The sequence below is a fragment of the Esox lucius genome, chromosome 19, assembly GCF_011004845.1.
Source record: "Esox lucius isolate fEsoLuc1 chromosome 19, fEsoLuc1.pri, whole genome shotgun sequence".
NCBI lineage: Eukaryota > Metazoa > Chordata > Actinopteri > Esociformes > Esocidae > Esox > Esox lucius.
In genome coordinates, this window is record NC_047587.1 from 3490975 (window position 1) to 3515727 (window position 24753).

At 38.4% G+C, this 24753-nt stretch overlaps 1 protein-coding gene across 1 annotated transcript; it reads right to left on the bottom strand.

Moving 5' to 3' along the window:
- Window positions 1-26: 26 nt before the first annotated feature.
- On the bottom strand, window positions 27-24191 carry LOC114829524 (mucin-5AC-like). The gene is made up of 31 exons (XM_034288164.1): window positions 24088-24191; window positions 23623-23664; window positions 23240-23510; window positions 22786-22900; window positions 21011-21101; window positions 20254-20357; window positions 19885-20104; window positions 19550-19675; window positions 19000-19117; window positions 18779-18917; window positions 16089-16196; window positions 15723-15792; window positions 14499-14636; window positions 13068-13232; window positions 12688-12782; window positions 12390-12516; window positions 12129-12229; window positions 10612-10760; window positions 9480-9529; window positions 9233-9333; window positions 8920-9071; window positions 7505-7643; window positions 7234-7341; window positions 6812-6991; window positions 6417-6656; window positions 3084-3240; window positions 2556-2684; window positions 2269-2419; window positions 1898-1941; window positions 1455-1782; window positions 27-120 (listed from the first exon to the last, which is right to left on the bottom strand). The coding sequence occupies exons 1-31, from the start codon at window positions 24155-24157 to the stop codon at window positions 27-29; spliced, it is 4122 nt and encodes a 1373-aa protein (XP_034144055.1). The 5' UTR covers window positions 24158-24191.
- Window positions 24192-24753: the final 562 nt, after the last annotated feature.

The window sequence follows — 24753 nt, forward strand, 5'->3', positions numbered from 1 at the left end:
CTGGTCCAAATTCGGGATAGTTAGTGTCAATCCAACCTGACCAGTGACAACCAGGCTGACAGGGTGTAAGAGGAGTCGTTGAGGTACCCGTAGGGGTAGATGTTGGGGGTGTAGTTGTTTCTGTGGAAGTTGATGGGGTAATGGTAGGGGTAGATGTTGGGGATGTAGTTGTTTCTGTAGTGGTAGTTGATGGGGTTATGGTTGGGGTAGATGTTGGGGGTGTAGTTGTTTCTGTGGTAGTTGATGGGGTAATGGTAGGGGTAGATGTTGGGGATGTAGTTGCTTCTGTAGTAGTAGTTGATGGTGTAATGGTAGGGGTAGATGTTGGGGATGTAGTTGTTTCTGTGGTAGTTGATGGGGAAATGGTAGGGGTAGATGTTGGGGGTGTAGTTGTTTCTGTGGAAGTTGATGGGGTTATGGTATGGGTAGACGTTGGGGGTGTAGTTGTTTCTGTGGTAGTTGATGGGGTTATGGTAGGGGTAGATGTTAGTGTAGTTGTTTCTGTGGTAGTTGATGGGGTTATGGTAGGGGTAGATGTTGGGGGTGTAGTTGTTTCTGTGGTAGTTGATGGGGTTATGGTTGGGGTAGATGTTGGGGGTGTAGTTGTTTCTGTGGTAGTTGATGGGGTTATGGTAGGGGTAGATGTTGGGGGTGTAGTTGTTTCTGTGGTAGTTGATGGGGTTATTGTAGGGGTAGATGTTGGGGGTGTAGTTGTTTCTGTGGTAGTTGATGGGGTAATGGTAGGGGTAGATGTTTGGGGTGTTGATGTTTCTGTGGTAATTGATGGGGTTATGGTAGGGGTAGATGTTGGGGGTGTAGTTGTTTCTGTGGTAGTTGATGGGGTTATGGTAGGCGTAGATGTTGGGGATGTAGTTGTTTCTGTGGTAGTTGATGGGGTTATGGTAGGGGTAGATGTTGGGGGTGTAGTTGTTTCTGTGGTAGTTGATGGTGTAATGGTAGGGGTAGATGTTGGGGATGTAGTTGTTTCTGTGGTAGTTGATGGGGAAATGGTAGGGGTAGATGTTGGGGGTGTAGTTGTTTCTGTGGAAGTTGATGGGGTTATGGTATGGGTAGACGTTGGGGGTGTAGTTGTTTCTGTGGTAGTTGATGGGGTTATGGTAGGGGTAGATGTTGGGGGTGTAGTTGTTTCTGTGGTAGTTGATGGGGTTATGGTTGGGGTAGATGTTGGGGGTGTAGTTGTTTCTGTGGTAGTTGATGGGGTTATGGTAGGGGTAGATGTTGGGGGTGTAGTTGTTTCTGTGGTAGTTGATGGGGTTATGGTAGGGGTAGATGTTGGGGGTGTAGTTGTTTCTGTGGTAGTTGATGGGGTAATGGTAGGGGTAGATGTTGGGGGTGTAGTTGTTTCTATGGTAATTGATGGGGTTATGGTAGGGGTAGATGTTGGGGGTGTAGTTATTTCTGTGGTAGTTGATGGGGTTATGGTAGGGGTGGATGTTGGGGGTGTAGTTGTATCTGTGGTAGTTGATGGGGTAGTTGTTGGGGTTGTAGTATGGACGACTTGACAACTTGTCACTTGATATTGATGTGGTCCATCAATTTCGCATATGGCATGAACACAGGATCCATCACTATTATATGTAGTATATATGGTAGCTCCAACTGGGTAGGTTGTTCCGTTATGAAAGCAACCACAGCTGTAGGTAATGAAGTCAGTGATTCCGGTTTCTGTGCAGGTGCCATTAGTACAGGTCCCATCCCCGTTATCTGTATGCACGGTCGCTCCATATGGGTATGTTGTGCCCTTGTGGAAACACTTGCAAGCTGCAATATGATTTTAAGTTATTAACATGTGATCATCTTGACACGATACCATGTTGTTAATGTAGGCTGATTTTGAAGGTTGTATTACCTCTCTACTGAAAATGAAAATCCTTACCGTTCTTGTCGGGGGTGCAAAGGGTTTTAGTTGATGAGCAGCGACTTGAGAAAAATAAGTTATTCAGTAAGAAAAATAATGTGGGTGATTACCTTTTTTCCATTTCACACATTTTTGTTTCTATTACAAAAAATTACCAGGCTCCTTGCCAACCTTATTGATGAACAAGTAAAATATTAACAACTATTCATTGTTATTTGAAAGGGCAAATATTTATATGGTCACAATAAGAAAGTAAAATAAGTGAAATGGTGGAATAACCACCGTATGCAGTGTGATGACATGGACCAGAAATATGTCTGATACAAACCGTTAAATACTATGAAAGATACTGTATATTTGTATAATAAAATGTTAACATAGAAACATACCATGTATAACAGTTCTTGTCAGAAGGCATAACCTCCTGATCCTTGTAATGATTTCCTTTTCCATCATAGCAACCACACTCTGGGTCAGTGACACACTTCATAGTGCTTTCTTCCAAATAAGGCTGGTCCGAAGGGCATTTTGGATAGCAACCTTTGGAGGCAAACAGCAAATGTAATACAGGACACAAATTAAGACAAAATGTGCTATGTATATTCCATAATGTACAATTCTTTAATCATTTGGAATGTGAAGGGTCTGAATGAGATGTTGAGGAAATATCAGTTACCTTCCAGTGCAGGGATCTGTTTTGAGCATGTTCCTTCTGGATTCTGGCAGGTCTTCATACAGGGGTAACCACAAGGCTTGTAGTGCCACTCACACTCCCCATCGGGGTTGTAGAAATCACAGAATAGAGCTGGTGAAGGAAAACCGTTACATTTCAACCAGGGTTTGAAAAGAAGATTTCTGGGAAAACTCAGACTTGTACATGTAAATCTCAGATTTTGCCCCTGTAGTAAAACTTAGTAAACAATTAAAAAAATACAGCTCTCAAAAACATTAAGAGACCATTGCTCCTTTTTATTTCCTTTCCAAAAAAGTTGAAAAGGAAGTTTTGGAGTAAGGAACAGAAGGGTTGAAATTAAGAGACCACCGCAAATTGAACACTTCTGTTCCTCACTCAAAACTTTCCTTTCTAACTTTCCTAGAAAGGAACGAAAAAGGTGCAGTGGTCTCTTAATTTTTTCACAGAGCTGTATATGAATTTTCAGCCAATGAAAAAATCTACTTTTATATAAACAAGTAAATGACTCACGGCAGATGTCTGGCGTTCTCCAGCGTATGCAGGTCCCGACCTCGTTACAGGCCTGGGCGTAGGCTGCTACAGCTGTACAGAAACACTCACAGTCTCCCCCAGTGTCACAGGCACACGAGTCCCTGACACACTCATCATGATATGGGGTGGGGTCCACCTTTCAGGGACAGGCAATTACACATATCTATTTATTAGTTTGATCAACGCAATCACTTGCTAGTTCCACCGACCACAGGTGTGCTATCAACAATTATCTGTTTATTATTACTTATTATAAACGATCTAGTGTATTACTAATGATCTAGAGTATTACCAAAGATCTAGAGTATCACCAATGATCTAGAGTATTACCAATCATCTTGAGTATTACCAATTATCTAGAGTATTACCAATGATCTAGATTATTACCAATGATCTAGAGTATTACCAATGATGAAGAGTATTACCAATGATCTAGAGTATTACCAATGATCTAGTGTATTCCTAAAGATCAAGAGTATTACCAATGATCTAGAGTATTACCAATGATCTAGTGTATTACTAATGATCTAGAGCAGGGGTGGGCAATTCATTTTTACAAGGGGCCACATGAGAAACCTGAATTGTGTCAGAGGGCCACACCAACGATAACTTGAACTTAATTCTGATCAACTTTCTTCTATTGTAGAACGCACTAAATTATATATTTTGAATAGCTGGTACTGATAATCAGAAGAATAAAATTATTCTGTAAATATTTATATTAGGCAATGTGAAATGGTGGTGTATAGGTCAAATAAGAAAACAAAAGCAATTATTGAATCAGTGCAATTTTTTTTTACTTGTTAATCTCCACAAACAATGAAAAACAACAAACAATTTACCAAGTTTATAGAAAAACAATAACTTGTAATGTTTTCCACCTCATTTTACCTCTTCAGTGAGAATAATCCAGTCTGTTCTGGGCTTGAACAAGAGCATTGAAATCTGGCTGAATGTCTGAGGTGGCTATGCGAAGGACAGCTGAGAGGTGGTCATCAGTGATAGAGGATCTGTGTTTGGATTTGTTGAATTTCATCACTGAGAATGTCTGTTCACATACATAGGTAGATCCAAAGAGGACTAGAATCCTCTGAGCATGCCTCCTCAGGTGTGGAAAGTCCTCCTCTTTGAAGGAGGACCTGAGGCGAGACTGACCTGAACTTCGCTCGATGAAGTTAACTGTTTTAGTTACAGCATCAACAACATGGTTCATTTTTAACACTGTCTTACATAACACTTCCTGATGTATAATACAATGCAAAAATGTCCATTTCTGCAAAGGGTTCATTTCTGTCACTTTATCCTGCATTCTCTTTAAAAGTCAACATTTTTCCCAGTCAGATTTGGAAAACCGTCTGTTGTCACACCTGCCAGCTTGTCCCATTTCAGTCCTAACATGTTCAAACATGCATTTACCTCTGTGAACAAGTAATTACCAGTGGTTGTCCCTTTCATTGACTGCATAGCTGCCAACTCCTCTGTGATTTGAAAGTCTGCAGTTATCTCACGTATGAAGATTAATAGCTGGGCGGTGTCACGTACATCGCAGCTCTCATCCAAAGCCAGAGAAAAATAGTCAAAGTCGGCCGCTCTGTTCTTCAGCTGAAGCTCCAAGTTTCCAGCGATGTCCTCAACCCGCCTCGTTACAGTGCGTCGGGAGAGTGACACGTTCTCAAATGCGCCCTTTATCTCCGGGAACAACAACGCAACAGAGTCCAATAAGCACTCCTTAATAAACTCTCCGTCAGAAAACGCCTTACTTTTTCTGGCGATTTTGTGAGAAATGACATAACTTGTCCTGACGGCTGCATCTCTGGGGGTGTGAAGTTTCGTAAAAAGTCCTTGTTGGGTTTGCAGTTTTGCTAGCAACGCATCAGACTCCCACGCGAGCTCTTCATCAGACACATTTCTGTATTTATCCTCATGCTTGGTCGTGTAGTGGCGATTCAAATTATAATCCTTTAACACAGCGACCTGTGTACCACAGATTACGCAAACGGCTTTAACTTTAATTTCTGTAAAGAAATACTTGGCAGTCCATGTCTTGTTGAAAACACGGCATTCGTTATCATCTTTTCTTAGCGTGAGCCGACATCTTCAGGGTAACCTGGCTAGCGTCACTTGTCGCTTTTCACCTTCACTCTCAGCTCACGCACGCATATACGTCCATACGTCAGTAATACAAACGTAACACTTTTCAAAATAACATTTCAAAAGGCCGAAAACCAAAAACTGAAACACCGAAAGAAAAGATTGTGTCAATTATTCGGTGGCCGAATTTTCGGTGCATCCCTATAATTTATGATTGGCCTCACGCGGGCCGGACAGGGACGTACAACGGGCCGGTGTTTGCCCAGGTCTGATCTAGAGTATTACCAATGATCTAGAGTATTCCCAAGGATCTACCACCAAGATTTACATAGCCTGTGTAACTGTATGTAGATGACTCAATAATGAATTAAATGAAATCACTCAAACCCTTAAAAAAGACTTACAGACCGTCTTAAAATGGGTTTTAAAAAAAACATACAAGTCATACAAATCTATATGCAGTGTAGACTTTCAATATGCAGTGTAGACTTTCAAAATGCAGTGTAGACTTTCAATATGCAATGTAGACTTTCAATAATGTATACCTTCAATAGGCAGTGTAAGATTTTTTACCGGTAGTGTAGATTTTCAAAAGGCAGTGTAGACTTTCAATAGGCACTGTAGATATGCCTATAAGGTATCTGCTGAATACTGCAACTTGTGTCTAAAATTATTTAAAGCGTTGCTGGAAGCTTTGTTCTAAAACAACAGTACCTGCTTTAGTTGTTGTGTCGTGCGCTTGCTAAACAAAATGTGTCTTTCGAGTTTCAAGTTTCTTTATCATGTACCGAACAACAGTGTCATCTTGCACAATTAAATTCTTGTGTGCAATTTATGTTCAATTAATATTTATTTTTATTGTGGATTTTTATACAGGATACACTATCAAAAGAGAACATGTTCTCAAATTGTTTCCCTTGAATGAAAAAAGAAGACAGTAACTCTGGCACTAAAGTACTGAATCTTGACTAGTGGTCACTGTGTATAGACTATTCAATAGACTAGTGGTCACTGTGTATAGACTATTCAAGAGACTAGTGGTCACTGTGTATAGACTATTCAAGAGACTAGTGGTCAGTGTGTATAGACAATTCAAGAGACTAGTGGTCACTGTGTATAGACTATTCAATAGACTAGTGGTCACTGTGTATAGACTATTCAATAGACTAGAGGTCACTGTCTATAGACTATTCAATAGACTAGTGGTCATGGGTTCTGTACCTGGGAGTGGCAGTCTGCGAATACTGGACTCTTGATGATGCTGCAGCGTTTCAGAGACCAGGACTGCCTGGATGACCTCACGGTGCACGGGTCCCTTATGTCAACAGCGTCAGGGCAACCGGGAGACACTTTCCAGCTGTTGCCAAATGCCAGCGCTTCCACGACCACTTCCTGGTTTCTGGACGTGAAGTCATTATTCCCATTTCCGTCGTAGTTTCCGCACAGACCACACACTTGTCCCTGGAAGATAATGTTTTGATATGTGTTTTAATGTGAACTAGCACATTAGGTGTGCTGTAAGTACTCGACTGTCATATAAAAAAGACATATTTAAATGAAAATACAACATTGACACAGAGATAAAAGGTATAAATGGTCCAATTCTAGCCACTCACCTTGAATTTAGAGTCGAGTTTGATGAACAGGCTTGTTCTCTTATCCCACATTAGAATCAGACCATTTCCAGCCTCAATAACAATGTACAGACCAACAGTGTGGACCTTGAAGTCCACATCTATCCCGGTCTCCTGCTTCACCACTTTTACAACTTCATCTTGTAGTATAATCTCTTTGCTCTGAAAGGGGAAAAAAAAATATTATATCTTTTTTTTCATAAACTCTGGGCATATAAATTGGTGCTGTGAGTTGGATGGTAATTACTCACAACCAGCAGATAAATGTAATATTGTTAACATTGTCCTTGTGTAATTTATCCTAATCAATTAATCAGTAATTTAATCAAACGATCAATGAGTTGGTGAATGACGAATGTAATTATTTTTTGCTTTAATTAATCAATTTTAATGGTGTTCTTTACCCCCAAGAAGAGCTTGATGGCCTTGGAACAGGTTGTGCCTGTAGTTCCACAGGGAATGTTCTGTGTGATCACTCTAAAGGTTCCGTTTAGATTGTTGGAACAGTAGTCCTGCAGGATAAATTCAATTAAACACAAAATAATAAATGTTCTTCCTTAGCTTTTATCATTAATTACTTAATCTAAGTCATCATTTGAAGTCTTGTATACCCAAGGATTAAAATGTAAATAAAAGTATTGTTCTCAATCATAGTATAGACCAGTATAGCCATACCTGAGCTAGAGTGTATTCACAGTCTCCATTGAAATTAAACCTTTTCTCATCGAATGTGATGTAATGACCATCTCCATATATGGCACATGTCCCGGGACACACGTTATTGGTGCAATCCCAATTGCTTCCACTGCAAGTGCTACAGGGATGCAAACACATCAGGATTGTATTGTGAAACGTTGGCCTATTTTACGTTGGCTTAATAAACAAACTTAACAAGCTGCTATCTGTTCAATGCACCTGCTAAATCCTTCAAACATATCTGTTAATGTGTTTCCCTGTATTTAATTTAATGGAATAATTATTGTAAATCATAACTGAGAATGACAATAAGTTCTTAACTGACTTATCCGGTTAAGTAAACACATTTAAAATATTGCAATTAGGGCTGACATTAATTACTATTTTGGTAATCAATTATTTCGTCGATTATTCTGAAGCTTAATCGAGTTATTCCGATAAAAAAAGACTCTGGTGTTTTTGATAAAAACAAAGCACAACATCTTATAATTATTCCAAATACTACATTGCAAGTGTTTTGATTATGATTGGTATTGCAACACCTTTAACCTACACAGTAAATAAATAAATAAATAGCAATAACACAATTAAAACAACCCCCATAGCCTACATAGCAAAGAATAATGCGTGAAATAGTTACTGGGTAACTTACACTACTGTTCAAAAGATTGGGGTCACTTAGAAAATGCTTTTGTCCATTAAAATAACATCAAAATAAGCAGAAATACAGTGTAGACATTGTAAATGTTGTTAATGACTATTTTAGCTAAATGGAGGATTTTTATTGGAATATCAACATAGGCTTGCAGAGGCCCATTATCAGCAACTATCAGTCCTGTGTTTCAATGGGACATTGTGTTTGCTAATCCAAGTAAAAAAAAAAATTAAAGGATAACCATTTTGCGATTATGAAAAAGAAAACCCTTTTACGATTATATTAGCACTGCTGAATGCTGTTGTCCTGAATAAAGAAGCGACTGTAGGGAATGAGCCTCGGTCTGTCTGATACTGATTCCTCTGAGAATTAAGGCTTCCTCTCCAATTGTTGTATAACGTACATTCAGTCATGCAGTAGCGACATGCAACCAGGTTAACTTTACTTTTTAGAGTGAAATTATCCCAAACTTTGGACTGGGTCTGCTTTTTTTTGCTAGAACATCCTCAATGTTCTCGATCCCTTTTTAATAGAAACCTCGGGCAATCAGTTCTAACTGAGGATTTTTTGTTATCCAAATGTTTCAGTTTCTCAAAGAATTGTGACCGGCCTAATTGCAATTTACTTTTCTGAAGGAAAATTTAGACTTGAATTATACACAGAAAAACTTTTTTCCCCCAGCATGGTTATCCACCCTGAGCTGAAGAACAACAACAAAAATATGAGAAGAAAATATTACCAGTTATTGCATTTTATTTTAATTTTGTCCCCAGGTTGGTAGTCGACTCCATTGTGAGAACAGGGACAAAGATCTTCCTGAACACATCCTCCATTCCCATCAGACAGCAGACCATCAGGACACATACAGCCTGACAGGCATTCTTTACTGAACTATAACACAATTATATTACATTAAATATAGGCTTTTGTTATTTTACACCATTTCAAATTGATCCGATTATTTATAAACTTAGCTATGGACAGGATTCATACATTCTATTGGTACAACTGTATTAAAACATTTTGTAAGGCCTGTTCTGTTGCAGACTTACACAGTCATGGTTTATTGTTTGGCAGCTCTTCTGACACTCTGAGCCTTTGGCACCTGGTGCAGCATTGGAGCAGTTGAAGAAAACCATTGGACTTTCACAAGCTGAAAAGGAACAATGGTAGGATTTAGTAGGTTTTTAGGGCTATACCTGGGGTCAGCTTTATTCTGTTGGGAATGTAATGTCTTGTTAGAAAATCATTTTCTGTGTTTGGCAAATAAAGATATGTTTGTAATTTAGGAGTACTCACATGAAGGAGTTACTTCTCCAGTACAGCTTAATATCCCATTTCTGCAAAAACTAGTGAAAAATGTATACAAGAGCAGAGGTTAAGCATGATTTGGCATTTACTCTTCCATTAATCAAAAATATTTCAATGCAGCCACACCATTCTTTCAACAGCTTAAACAAGATTTTAACAAAACAAACATATTTTGATTTAATAAGTGGCTTGTCCCCTTTCTCACATATGAATTATTCATGTTGGAATGGAAATTCGTTTTTTGCACAACCCACTCCTCCCGAGACATCCCTGGAAAGCGGTGCGTCAGGCAGGGAATCAGACGTTATTGATGACCACCCTGGTGAAATTAAGATTGACAGCCTTGCCCAAGGGCTCAGCATTCATTCACCTTATTTTGTTTGGACAAATCTACATTGGGAGAATGGCCATGAGAGTGCAAAGCTGTGATCAAGGCAAAGAGTGGCTACTTTGAAGAATCTAAAATATAGATTTTTTAAAAGGTTATTCCATAGGTGTAATAATGGTAATTCCATTATTCCATAGGCGTTGTTTAAGTTTGACCTCTTCACTATTATTCTACAATGTGGAATTTAAAAAAAAATTAAGAAGTACAACCGTTAGAGACAATGACTTGTTTCTGTGCATGAGATGAAAACAGGATACATCGCCATGAAAATGCAGACATGTAAAACAGTTCTGGCATAGGTGCATTGTAGCTTTTTAATTCTATCAATCAAATGTATTTATAAAGCCCTTTTTACATCATTCTAAACCAGATAGCATTTTCTAAAACCTTTTCAACTGGCCAATATCTTTTTAAATAAGATCTGGGGTGCCAAACATATGGGCTAATCCAGGGGTCCAATACAGCCAGCAGATGGATTTAGTAAAATAAATCTTAAACATTGGAGAAATCTATATACCTTTAAATGAAAAAACTTTGTAAAAATTATAATGGACCTAAATTTATGCCATACAGACGCTGTTGAATGTTTAATGTGTCACCCAGTACGAGTTTGTCAACCCACTGATTTAGAGCAACAAAGAAAATGTTCAGCCATTGTTGCACAGATGCCAACTAATTCAACTGCAGGTACAAATAATTTTTCACAAATACCATCGTGGATCAAGTCCTTACCAAGGAGCCCCATTGATACTGGTAAATCCTTGGTCCAGGGCCTTGTCTCCATAGTAGCAGGGGCAGCCTGAGGCAGGGACGCATTCTTCCTGGTCATTCATGTAGGTTCCCTCAGCACAGCCACAACCATCCACAGACACGTGTTCTACCTGTTGAAGTTCAGTCAGAACATGTGTTTGATTCCCTGGGAGGTAAAGGGAACGTCTGTAACAGTAACAACTAATAAAGCTGCAAGCAGCAATACCAGGGCCCAAGCTATCTATGATTCTGTGTGCCAAATGTGAAATAAACAGATTATTTGTGTATTTTAGATCCTTTTCAATGATTATGACAATCAATGAAAACTTTAAATATCTTTAACTCCAAATAGTGGGAACAATTGGCACAGCCATATACAGGATGTAGCATCTATGGATGAACACATTCAGGGAATGTAGCCCAATAATAAGACTGCTCTTAGTAATTGAGCTTGCATTAGCATGTGTGCCGAATTGCATCACAGAGAGTCAAACAGGCTTTAATCAGGGGCTAAATAGCATTTACCACAAACATTTTACTGAGGTAGGCTAATATTTAGTAGAAAAGAAATTGCCATCATCATCATCATCCTATTATTAGATGGCAAAGGTTCTCAGTATTTGAAACTACTTCAGAAAGTTTTTCCAATAACCCTGTAAAGAATATATCCTTCACAGTATACTTTGTCATTTTTCATTGAAGAACGCACACTGTTTCAAAGTAAAATATACTCTAAGATCCTTTTCCTTTAAGAGTATAGATAAAAGTCTATGAACTTGCCTCAATATGTTTCGCCTTGTTAACATTATATGGCATCTAAAATCAGTTTGGTGACATCAAGATGATAATATGATAATAATTTGTCTTCTTTAGAGATGGTTTCAAGCCTTTGTAATGTCTTCAGTCCCAAAATGAATGTTCAAAACTGTATTGTGATCAAACAAGAAGTCTGACCATCATAAAACCACAAACCTGGCAATGTCCTGTGTAACACTACTGGCACATAAGATGTTCATGTAAATCAGGGCTTCCTAAGGTTTTACAGCATGCAATCCAAAAATACAGCTCTGGAAAAAATTAAGAGACCACTGTACCTTTTTCTTTCCTTTCCAAAAAAGTTGAAAAGGAAAGTTTTGAGTGAGGAAAAGAAGCGTTCGATTTGCAGTGGTCTCTTCATTTTAACCCTTCTGTTCCTCACTCAAAACCTTCCTTTTCGACATTTGTGGAAAGGAAAGAAAAAGGTGCAGTGGTCTCTTAACTTTATCTGGAGCTATAACTAAATGCTAACTACTGAAAATGTTGACATCCCAACACATCCCATCACACAATGACATTGTATTGTCATTCTTGTGCTTTGTGGATATGTACGTTACCACTAAAAGGCTGTCTTCTATAACAGTCGAAGACTATTAGGTTTCTCATTCATAGGAGAAGATGATTTTCTTAGGGATTCTATTCAAATTCCCTATAACGTTTGGTAATCAGTGATGTAAATGTACCTGGCAGGTAAAGTCCTTTTGGCTTAGCGAGCGACAGGTGCGACCACAGCTGGTCATATCGTAGTCATACACCATCGTGTCAGGGCACTGAGCGTAATTTCCTGTAGAAATAGATTAGAGATTCAACATTGAACATTGGTTTAGGGTTTTCACACTGGGATGTAAGGGAGACTTTACTTTAGAACGGTATTCATTTGGGTTTACCGTCAGTGAGTTTAGCATAGTTTTGGTATTTAATTCAGCCTCTGATGTTGTTCTCACCACAGGTGGTGTTTCTCCATCCTGTCAGCAGGATGCCAGCAGCAGCACAGGCGTGGACGTAGGAGGAGATTGCTGCACACATGCACTGCTCAGTCTTCTCACAGTTACAGCTGTCATACATGCAATTCTACAGACGAGGGAGAGAAGGGAAAAGATGAGATGGGTGAAACAGAAAAAAAGCATTTTAATAAAACTATGTATGTAGTTAAATGTAGTCATACACTAAAAAGTGGATGAATTATCTTTTTCTTTGTAATATTTTTTCTAAATATGAATGCAAATCCTTATTATTTCTTACTGCTTGGTAGGGATCAGGGTGGATCTCACTGTGGCATTCAGAAAATATTCCTGCAGCATCAGATAGCATTGAGCACCAGTGCTTGGCATATTTCTCTGTAAAACATATGAGCAGCGTTTAACATGGCAAAAATACAGGTGTATCCACGAAAGTTTACTATGCTTAAATATTATAATATATAATATATTTTAATATAATTATATTATAATAATATTTGATCAAAACAAAAACTCAGATCTATGCATGCATACAGTGCTGATTTTCAACAACTGAAGTACCTTAAAGTTACTTCAGCATCTTATTTTGTTTCTGCTGGGCTGAAGTGCATTTGGGCATGATTTCATTAGATATAGTACATTTAAAAGAGGTTAAAGGAGTACCATTCTCTACACTCAGAGAGCATGGGTTCTCAAAGCTCTGGGTCACATCTGGGCAGCTTGCTTGGGTCTTCCATGTGTTGGCAAATGTCACAGCCGTTCCTTCCACCAGTCCATTGATGGTTCTAAAGTCATCGGCTTGGACGCTGTTAAAGTCTCCACAAAGACCTGGATAGGAAATATAAAACTTTGTTAGGAAAACAGATTAATTCAGATATGAGATCAACAAACATTTCCTAAAGAAATTAGTTGCTATATGTTCTTAAAATTGTCAGTGAGTATGACCATATGCAGTAGGCTGATTATTCAGTAGGCTGATTATGCAATTGTCTGCATATCTGAAGATCATATCTATGTAAGCATACTCTGGTGAAAACACTTTTGTAACACATTTGTTCTGTTAAACTATGGGGAAATTATGGAGTATAGAATTAAATAGGTTCTACCAAATCTTACTAGTCTTGGTCAGACCTGTTTTTTTTTTTAATATATGAAACAAAGTAAACAGGTGTGGTAATTATAACAAGTTTTGAAAAGACCTTTAGTAAAGTAAGACAAATTATGGCATTTCTACACAATACATGAATATTTTTGTGAACCGTTTATACAATTGGTTTAATTCATATTTAGCAACTCCAGGGGTAAAATTCCATGTTATGAATGCTTTTCATGAAGTTTGCAATTGTCAAAAGGATTTAAGGAAGGTAATCTGCTGACTCTATTTGTCATAGCCATTGAAAATGCAGTTATGATAAGTGCAGCATAATGCATTTCCATTATAATTATTAGTTTTTTACATAGAATTTAATTTACCAACTAAATGGTATGTTTGAGTAACTCATTACAACATTTAAAATATAAAGTTAGCAAATAAATACAAGATAATGAAGAGGTAAATACTTTATCAATTAGTATAATTTTTTGCCTAATTAGGGTAGTTCAGCCAGGAAACCCGAGTGGTAATTGGTCAGCAATGCATCAGCTGATGCAGGATCGCTCTTATCACATGTTAGATTGCAACCTGTCTATATAACCATCAGGTTACTCACTCAGTCAGTTGTTGGGCTTGTACTAGCATGCAGGTGCACCCACCCCACCACCCCTGCCTTCACCTGTTAGATTCTTTGTTCCTTGTGGGGGGGATCGGTACTGCGTACTTTACTCATTGCCATGGGAATTGCATAAATAATAACTAGGTATGTTATTGTGGTATTATCATATACACAATCATGTGATGGCAATGAGTTACCCTAAAGGAGCAGAACACCAAGACTTGCATGTACGTTCTCTAATAAATGGTTAAACTCATACGTGGTGTTTCCTGTCTGAACTCCTGACAACCTGTTTAATTACATAAATATGGGAATTTAACATGGATTCTCAAATACTTAAAGATATTTATCTTTCAGGGGAATGAACTCAAAAGAAACATACCCTGGATTTTTCCTTTAAGGGAACTGCTAGCTGTGATGTACACCTGCATTATAGGTGTTAACTGGATCTCCAGACGAAGCCCATAAGAGGTCTGCACAACGATGTAAAACGTAGAGGGCTTGAAGATCGTTACATTCTCTGTGGAAAATAAACCAAATGTCTACAGTAGTCACCATCTGGTAGACAACAAACCTTTACAATCTGGATGGTTATGTGTAACTACTGTCATTTCCATTAAATACCTACACATCTTACTATGACTGAAAACGTAGAAAATGTATATGTGATGCATGAGAATAGTATAAACAAGGAACCAGGCAAGTTCAGCCGGGCCACAATAAAATGAGACGATTGTTGTTGCCCTCCCTGGCCACGTGAGAGGCTGTGTCTTTAACCACTATGCCTCAGAGCTGTACATTCACTGGGCATCAGTATAGCCTCTTGACATTATATAATTTTGTCACATAGTAACATCACACAATTTGAATATTTTGCTAGACACCATTAAGTGTTGTATTAAACTGACTAAAGTTTCTGATTAAGTTTACCTCCACCACAAATAGCATTGATACAATAAGTATCAATATAGGTGATGATAACTGACTTTTTCGTTAAGTGAAAAGACGAGAGATTCGTGTAGCCAGCAAAGTCTTAGTCTATCCTGAACAAATTCTAATGCATAATATGAAAATCCACTAAAAATAGTCGTAATATAACAGCAAAGTGTTTTATTTTAGGCTTCCTATAATGTAGCTCTGCAACTAAAGGTTGTAGCCAGTGAGGTTTTTGTCTATCCTGAACAAATCCTCTTCTGCCACTGGCCGTTTCAACAGCTATTTAGCCATTTGTGAATTACATTGATACGGTATCTATCAATATAGGTGACAATAACTGACTTTTCGTCAAGTGAAAAAGAGGAGAGAATCGTGTAGCCGTTGAAGTGTTTGTCTATCCTGAACTATTCCTAAAATCCACCAGAAATGTTATATTTTAGGCTTCCTATAACATAGCTACAGAAGGTTTACCCAACAAAGTTTGTCTGTCCTGAACAGATCCTAAGGCGCTATGTGTTTTGACTGAGACGGGTGTCGAACGCGGAACCTGTTGTTCCGTAGTCCATGCTCTGACCACTACGCTATTCAACAATACACTAAACCAAAACACTAAACCAAAACCAGACAACACACATCAATATTCTTGAGTAGCCATGAGCCAGCAACTCACCCATGACGATGGGCAACGTTGATAACATTTTGTCCATACTGACGGTTCCACTGGCCTCAATGACGATCATCTGCAATTTAAATTAAATGTGAGACTCCAGGTGGTAAGAAGTGTGATGCAAAATGGGGGTTAATTCCATTTAAGTTCCAGTAAAATAAAAAAGTCAACAAGACTCTTATTTCAATTAAATGGAATTGTAGTTTCAGTGTTCTTTACTGAATTGACTGGAATTGAAATGTCCTTGACCCCAATTCTGGTGTGAAATGGTGACAGGAGTCAATGGCAAACCTATTTGAAATGGTTTAATGTTGATGTCTTGATAAAACACTATCAGGTGGGTGTGTCATTGGCCATGCGCAACCTTACCTTGGACTGTGGAATCACCAGGGTTACACCCTTTAGGCAGGTCTCAGTGTCTGTTGTCCCACATTTCTCTATGTCACCCAGGACAGTGAAAACACTCCCATAGATTTGCTGGGGAGAATAATAAGTTAAGGACAGTAAAGTTATTCATTTTTTATCAAAAAAAATGTGTACTTTATTCTTTTGATTTGTCCTTTATTTCCACAGAGCACAGAATATTCTCGGTGATGTGCTTCGGGTCCCTGCTATTGTGAAAATAGCAATGCCGACTGTTTTGAGTACAAGCTAGGACCCAGTATCTCTATTCCTGTGTTGATTAGAAATAGAAGGAACCGTGAGTATGCAACCCATAAACTTGTCTAATCTGTTAACTGTAACACGTCAACCTACTAGTCCAGTAACCCTTAATATATCTATTAAGCTGGCTTTACTTAGTATCAGATCTCTCGCCAACAAATCATTATTGGTAAATTACATTATGGTATCCTACAACCTAGATTTTATAATTCTCACTGAAACCTGGCTAACAGAAGATTCTAAAAAATTTGGCTATATGAATGTGTCGAAATGGTAGGAAAGGAGGAGGAGTGGCTACCCTATTCAAAGACACATTTAAGTGCACAGAAAATACAGTAGGTAATTAAATTTATTTTGAAATGTAACTATTTATGTTGTTTATAACCATTTACAGACCTCCATGATATTCTGCAAATGTTATTGATGATTTTGCTGAACTACTCTCTCTTATATCAGTTGATTATAATTTTAACATCCACAGAGATAGTAGTACAGACAATAATGCCAAAAAACTTTTTGCAATACTTGACACTTTTGATCTCACTCAACATGTGAAAGAGCGTACACACACTCAAGGCCACATTCTAGATCTGGTTATCTCTAAAGGTCTCGATATTTCCTCTGTCATGGTTAAAGACTTGGCTCTGTCTGATCATTTCTGTGTCTTTTTTGATTCACTTATCACCCCAAATGTTCCAGTAAACTCTGTTTCTGTTAAGAAAAAGTACACTAATGAGGGTACCAATGCTCAGTTTATTGAAGCCATAGCTATCTCTCCAACAATAAGTGCTGAGTCAGTTGATGCACTCCTGGATATCCTAATGCCAAAATATTGAATATCATGGATCGTGTTGCACCGGTAAAGGTAAAGAAAACTATGAGCAAACAGAAACACCATGGAGAACCACCATGATGGTAAATGCCCTGAAAAGAGAATGTAGGAAAGCAGAACGTAAGTGGAGGAAAACTAAACTTCAAATTCACTATGACATCTATAAACAAAGCCTTGGTAGCTTCAACAATGAGTTACGCAGGGCCAGACAGCAACATTTATCTGGAATGATCAACAAGAATATCAATAATACCCGCACTCTATTTGTCATGGTCGACAAGCTTACAAACCCAAAAAAGCAGATAGCATCAGAATTCATGTCCACTGTAAAATGTAATGAATTTGCGTGTTTCTTTAATGAATAAATTACAAGTATTAGACGGAACATCAGAACTACATTGTAACAAGGACTCCGTACCGTCACCACGACCACCAAGACATAACTTGGTTATTATGTCGCATTTTAATACAATTGATCAAAAATCCCTTGAAGAAACAGTTCGACATCTTAAAGCTTCCACTTGCTGTCTCGACACACTGCCATCAGACTTTTTCTTTAAAGAATTTAACTGTATAACAATGGACCTACAGCAAATACTTAATAGCTCTCTGCAATCAGGCATTTTCCCAATGTCTCTAAAAACAGCTGCCATTAAGCCCCCATTAAAAAAGAGAACACTGGATGCATCTATAATGAACAACTATAGACCTGTATACAATTTTGTGACCTCAAGCGGTCTCTTAGACAAATTTCCTTCAGGTTTCCGACCTCACCACAGTACTGAAACGGCCCTGATTCAAGTTTTTAATGATATACGCCTGAATACTGATTCTGATAAAATAACAGTTCTGGTTCTATTAGATCTCAGTGAAGCATTTGATACTGTAGATCATAGAACACTTATAGATAGGCTGGTAAATTGGATAGGACTCGCTGGGAAAGTCCTTGATTGGTTCAGATCTTATCTAGATGGCCGGAGTTACTTTGTCACCATTGGTAATCATAAATCTGATAGGGTGGCTATGACATGCGGAGTTCCACAGGGATCAGTTCTCAGACCGCTTCTCTTCAATCTCTATATCCAGGTTAAAAACACTTCTCTTCTCACGCGCCTATGACTGAGCACTTAAACTTAAACTTGAGTCCCTGTCAAAACTTTAAGTGCAAGTACAGAATACACCTCCGGAAAAAATTAAGAGACCACTGCACCTTTTTCTTTCCTTTCCAAAAGAGTCGAAAAGTGTTTTCAATTTGCAGTGGTCTCTCAATTTGAAACCTTCTGTTCGTCAGTCAAAACTTTCCTTTTCAACTTTTTTGGAAAGGAAAGAAAAAGGTGCAGTGGTCTCTTAATTTTTTCCGGCACTGTGTAGAGTGTATATTGAGTAATTTAAAGCAACCTTAAACTCAGAGAGACAAAAAATGATCTAAGTAGAACTATTTAAGTACCAGGACATTTTAGCCAAAAGCCCTAAGAACTAGTTGCTAAACATTGAGTTGTGTTGGTGTTAGTCTAATTCTATTAGTGATGTATAAGCCAACAAAATTATATTTCAAGTGTCCCACCTTGGACAGGACATAGGAGCAGTCTCCATGGAAGGTGTAGGCTTTCCCGTCGTAGGTGGTGATGTGGGAACCTCCCTCTATGGAGCAGGTACCTGGACAGTCCAGACCTATACAGCTCCACTGGCCATCCTTGCAGGTACTAGCAGAGAGAATCAGTCAGTAAAGTCTACAGCCACACAAACACAATAATTCAGTGTATGTAAATATAAAGCAATGCTTACCATTCTTGGCATGTTCTAGAGTATGTCTCTCCAGGCTTGTAAGACATTCCGTTGTGGAGACAAGAGCACTGGTCCACAGCTACACAGCCACTCTGATTAATGTCATCAAACACAGTTCCTAGGAAAGAGGCAATAAATACATTCAATCACAATAGAAATGACATTAATTACTTTTCTTTTGAATATATTTGAAATTGATAAATGTTGCCTAGTTTATTAGCTAAATTACAATACATAGTAGTTTCTGTAGCAGAACATTTGTATAAAATCACAATGATATTTAATGTTCTAGTAAGGTTCCTCCTTCAGGTCTGTACTTGGTTGATGATGAACAAATATTTGTTTAATTGTATTTAAGTTGTATTTACTCTTCCTGTTTGAAAATAGTAAGCGTTGTCAGTAGGCATGGACAGTAGGCATGGACAGTAGGCATGGACAGTAGGCATGGTGTAAAGTTGGCATTTTTATATTTATTTTTTGAAACAACTTAGAGGGCTATTAAGTGGAAATATGATGTGCTTCCCCCAGTGAACCAGTGAGTGTACTGTACCGGCAGGACAGAAGCATCCATCAGTGCAGTGTTCCTCACAATGCTGGTTCGCCTGTGGGTTGGAGCAGGTATCAATACAGGGGCTTCCACACTCCTGGTACTTCATGTTCAAAGGGCATGTCTCCACTGCTCAACACAGACAGACAGACAGAGACAGAGAGACAGAAGTCTTTACCTGCAATCTCAAATCTATATCTAATTCTGAGTCAACGGAAGGATCTTTTTTTTTAACATATTCCAAACTGTGAAGGCCAGCAAGACAAGCAGACAGTCCAATATAAAATTATAAAAGGAAATTTCCTTACAGCAAATAAAATTATAAAAGATTTCCTTACAGCAGAACTGGTCTGTCCTCCATTTCTGGGGCACGCCCCCTGCGTGAGCACACTGGCGGGAATACTCTGAAATGGTTTGGCACATGCAGGACTCGCTGTTGTTGCTGTTACCACAGTGACACATGTCTGCCATGCAGGCCTCGACGAAGGAGTCCGTGGAAATCAGGTCCTCACAGCTACTGAAGGCTGAACTGGTGAGAAACTCCTCACACGCTGTCCTCTGAAAGGGGAGGACCACGAAGGAGGAAGAGAAGAATTGATTGTATAATGTGAGCAATGAGGATGTTGGTATGTGAAACTTTTATTCTATTATCTTAAAATAAAGTTTTTATAGCAGTGAATGGTTGAGCTACAGCTTTCAGACAATACCTGTTCTTCACAATTTTCAGCCTGAAGTGGGACTTCTATGCAAGTTTCTGTAGGGCCATTCATCTTCGAAAGCTCACCATAGTCAATTGTCTTCATTTGAAATCCTGTGGGAAAGTACAATGTAATTGTAATTTTCTTTGCATGTTTGATATAAGGACTATTTCTACAATGGGTTGGTCAAAATGAGTATTGTGATCAGTGACCAAGGACAATTACAAACCCTGGATTGCTGAGACCTCGTCTTGGCCAGTAGAAGCTCCAAATCAAGGTAACATTTAATTTATGATGGATTTCATTTTTTTTTTAATCAAACCTCAATATCAGAAATAAACAACTGCACATTTGATATTTTTGTTTATTCCTCTATCCTTTTTAAATAAAAAAAATGTGCTTTTTTAAACATTCACTGTTATGATTTCCCCTCCTCTTATTTTCATGATGTCCAATTCACAATTCAGGATCTTACAATTTATGATGGCCATCCTGTTAACTGATAAAAGGGCCATAATCATTACCCCAGATGCCAAGACACTGTATTTACATTGCTGTGTACAGTTATCCTCCAATAAATGGTTTAACTAATATGTGGCCTTTATAAACACGTTTGAGCTGTACTGAGTACTACAAGAGTATACTAATATTCTATCATGAGACTTTTTCTGATTTTGTTTACCATTCACAATGACTGAAACCACATATTCATTAGCAGTACAGGAGCATAGTTAGCATCCCTTAGACCTGTTCTGATTTTGTTTACCATTCACAATGAACTCGTCGTAAAGCTGGACTCCATTGAAGTCTCCACATAGCCCACAGGTCTGATTCTGGAACTTTGAGTCTAACTCCACCTACAGAGCAAATAGAAAATGACTGTGGATTAAAGTACAGTACCAACAAATATTGCCTACAGCAGGGCATATAAAGTTAGGACCACAATAATGCTTCAAAATGTTGTTGTTGTTTACCTTTTGGGGTTTTAGGCTGGGTGTGTGTATAGGCACTTCATGTGCTACAATATAATACTTTTGCAGTTATTTGGGACGTTTGCATTACTGTTGACTTAACACAAAAGACCCGCGGGCCATCAGACTACCTACTTATTTGCACGGACTCTCATTTGGACCACAGAGCATGTTTGTATACTTACCCATAAAACACCACCCCCAGCTCAGTCTGGCACATATCTGTCTATTTTATCTATCCCTTCACCAGTACACTGACTCAGTTGATTCCATCTATCAGTCGATTTGATTCATCCCTTCACCAGTACATTGACTCAGTTGATTAAGTAGACAATGTTTGATAGCAACAGCTTTTCTCTGCCTAACGAGTCATCATAAATCTGACATATGCAACCAGTTAACAGATCAAATATTCACATATCCCTGTCATCACCCAGATGAATGTTAGTTTTAAAGTAACCAGCAGTTTCATGTTTATCTAACAGTTTGCTATGACTCTGATGGCAACTGATGGCACTTTAATTCATAGCAACTAGTTTCTAAGTAATAATTGGATTATTATTCATAAATATTATGATAAATTGTGTCAGGCAGCCATTCATGCAATGGTAAGCAAAATCATGATCATACTAAACAGCGACTTCAACAAGGTTACAATCTCAAACCCTATCTTCTATCTATTTGCAAAACCAACAAAAACATAGGCTGAAAGTAACAAGCTAACGTTAACTGTGAGGGCTGCAACTCGGGTCAAATGGTCAGCTAAAACATCACGTAAATTGGTGAATGATTTAGCCTAGGCTACTCACACAAACACCAAAACATAACATGAACTGTTAAAAATTGCATCAATTTATGCAAACAAATCGATGGAAAGCTGGCAACCTTCGCGTACATTTCTCACCTTGACATTCATCTTCGGGTATGGATTACTTTTCTGTTCTGATCTCAACAAGTATGTTCAACATTACTGAGTAGCGACCAATCAGAGGTACAGTAGCATTTTTATGATGTCATCATGTAGACTTCTCACAAAGTATTTTACAGTATTTTTAACCTACAAAATACAAAACACTTACGTATTTTGATACAAAATATGTAGCTATTTTCATCAACCCTATCAAATACAAATGACAAAATCCTATTTTGTATTTTAAATACATGTATCATAAATACTACCCATCCCTATATATACAGCTCTGGAAAAGATTTAGAGACCACTGCACCTTTCCTTTCCAAAAGTGAGGAACAGAAGCGTTTAATTTTCAGTGGTCTCTTAGTTTAACTCCTTCATCAAAGAACCAGATTTAGTAGCATGAATTCTTAATTATTTTGTAGACCTACTGGTAATTGTGGTTTTTTTTGTAGTCCTACTGGTAATTGTGTCCACTGTAGCGGTATATAATGGGAAGGTATAGCCCAGTCTTTTTAGAAATGTCTAGTTAAAATGCCAAATGAGTCTCGCTTATTGAAAACTGTATCCGAGGGAATTCATTGTTGAGATCTGTCAATAAAGACCTACTGGAAAATCTACTGCACATCTAACAGATTTAGTGGATAGAACACATACCGAGAGGGCATCATCTTCGTTCCACATGATGACTAAACCCAGCTTGGCTGTGATCTTCACATAGGAGTTGGTCCTCTCCATGAAGATATTAAACTGACCAAATGGTAACGTGACCCTATGGGGGACAACACAATGAAGTATCCATCAGAGGGGAAATTACATTACCCTAGTCTAAACAATCATTTAAAGAAACCACAGAACATGGTTCTCTTCCCCAGAATCCCTCCCTTCCTTTCAACTGATGTCAATTCTAAATGTCAAACGTCTTCTATAAATTCTAGGAAACTATCCTGTTTTTGTAAACCAACCCTTTTTCCCTACTGATACTGACTACTAAGCGTTGACAGAGTAAACATTTGCTCTCTAGGACTGTGTTATGTGGCTGTCCAACCCAACTACCTAATATGAATTACCTGGTTAAGAGTGTCTGCCAAATCACTAAATTACAACTCACTGTTTCCCATTGACATTGATGCTACTTTGAGTCAGCTCCACGAAGGTCCCATCCAGCTTCAGAGAGACCTTCTTGATGGTGGCCTGACCGTCCACCTCTTCACGCTGCAGCTGAATGTTGAACTCCTCGTAGCCACTTCTGCTTTTGCACAGTGAAGTCAACACGTAGTTACAGGTGTAGGGCAGCTGGAAGAAGTCCCCATCGTAGGTTTTGTAGTGGTAGTTACCCCACGTGCTGCAGACCTGCCTGTTGTGGGATTGACTCACGCCAACTGTAAGGGCGAAGGAGTATTAAGATTATTTCTGACTAAAGCAACAGTGTTTGCTGTGTTTATCAATGTTTATTAGTGTAGTCAGTGTGAAAATATCTTATATATAACATACCTGTGATCACTGGTATCTTCCCAGTCATTGGAATCATAGTAACTTGAAAAAAACAGAAACAAATGTTTTATACTTTATATTTTTCTTTGACTGTCGGATAGGATGTCCAACAAAGTTTGTACGTTTTTACACAGAACATTAGAGCCGTTTGGTTAATTTGATCTTGGCAAAAAGAATTGCATAAATACTGTAATGTGGTTTTGATTGAATTGATTATTTTGGTTTTATCTAGTGAAGGAACTTAAGCATTTTGGGCAATGGCCAGTTGGGTCCAAAATCTATGCCATAGAATCTTTAATAAAACAATAAAAATAATAATAATAATAATAATACAATATGTCCCTAGCCGGCTGGCTAGTTTGACCAGCCTGGTCAAAATTGCCAAACGTACTGGGCCCAGTCTAGCAGGCTAACTACATCTCCATCTTAACATGACACTGCATATCATAACATATATTTAATTACCAGAATCAGAGTAAGCAGCAGATAAACCGTAGAGGAGAGAGATCCACAACTTCACCCATTGGTGTGTCATGATGGTTCTATGTTCTCCAGTCCCACCTCCACAACTAATCCACCTGCTCCTTCTGGAAAAGTTTGAAACCAGGTGCCTGCCTGCATGCTTTTAAACTATCCATCTCAAGGAAGTACCACGCAGATGCTGAGATGATGTTGATTCTGTCCCATACTGATCAAACTTTAGGCGTTGCCATGTAATCAAGATGTGTATCTCAAATCGCACACTACATACCATGTCTGGTGTCTGGTCAAATAGTGCATGATATAGGGAACAGGATGCCATTTAGGACCACTCTAGATTAACATGGTCCAGGCATAACACAATGACACATTCAGTGAAATATTTCCAGCATCCTTATGTACACAGATAAAAACAATTAACAAAGTAATCCCTTGTGTAAACATCTTGGGACAACTCGTCATGGAGGTTCTGGAAAGTATTTGCCTGCCCATTTTGTCATTAACAGGTTTAGAAAAACCTGCCCAACCAACGATGTGTGACAGAGTCAAAAGGATATATTTTAACAAAGATAAGGTAACGCACAAATACAATGCCTGACATGGCTCATAGAACGGGGCAATCACACACAAAGACCAGGGGAGCAGAGGGAA

Bases quoted from the DNA above. Each gene is read 5' to 3' on its own strand.
- LOC114829524 (XM_034288164.1), bottom strand. From the start codon at position 24,157: ATGACACACCAATGGGTGAAGTTGTGGATCTCTCTCCTCTACGGTTTA. The intron at 20,358-21,010 runs GTAAACAAAATC...ACTTTCCCACAG, and splicing joins CGACGAGTTCATTGTGAATG to GATTTCAAATGAAGACAATT. The intron at 18,918-18,999 runs GTAAGCATTGCT...TCTCTCTGCTAG, and splicing joins TCTAGAACATGCCAAGAATG to TACCTGCAAGGATGGCCAGT.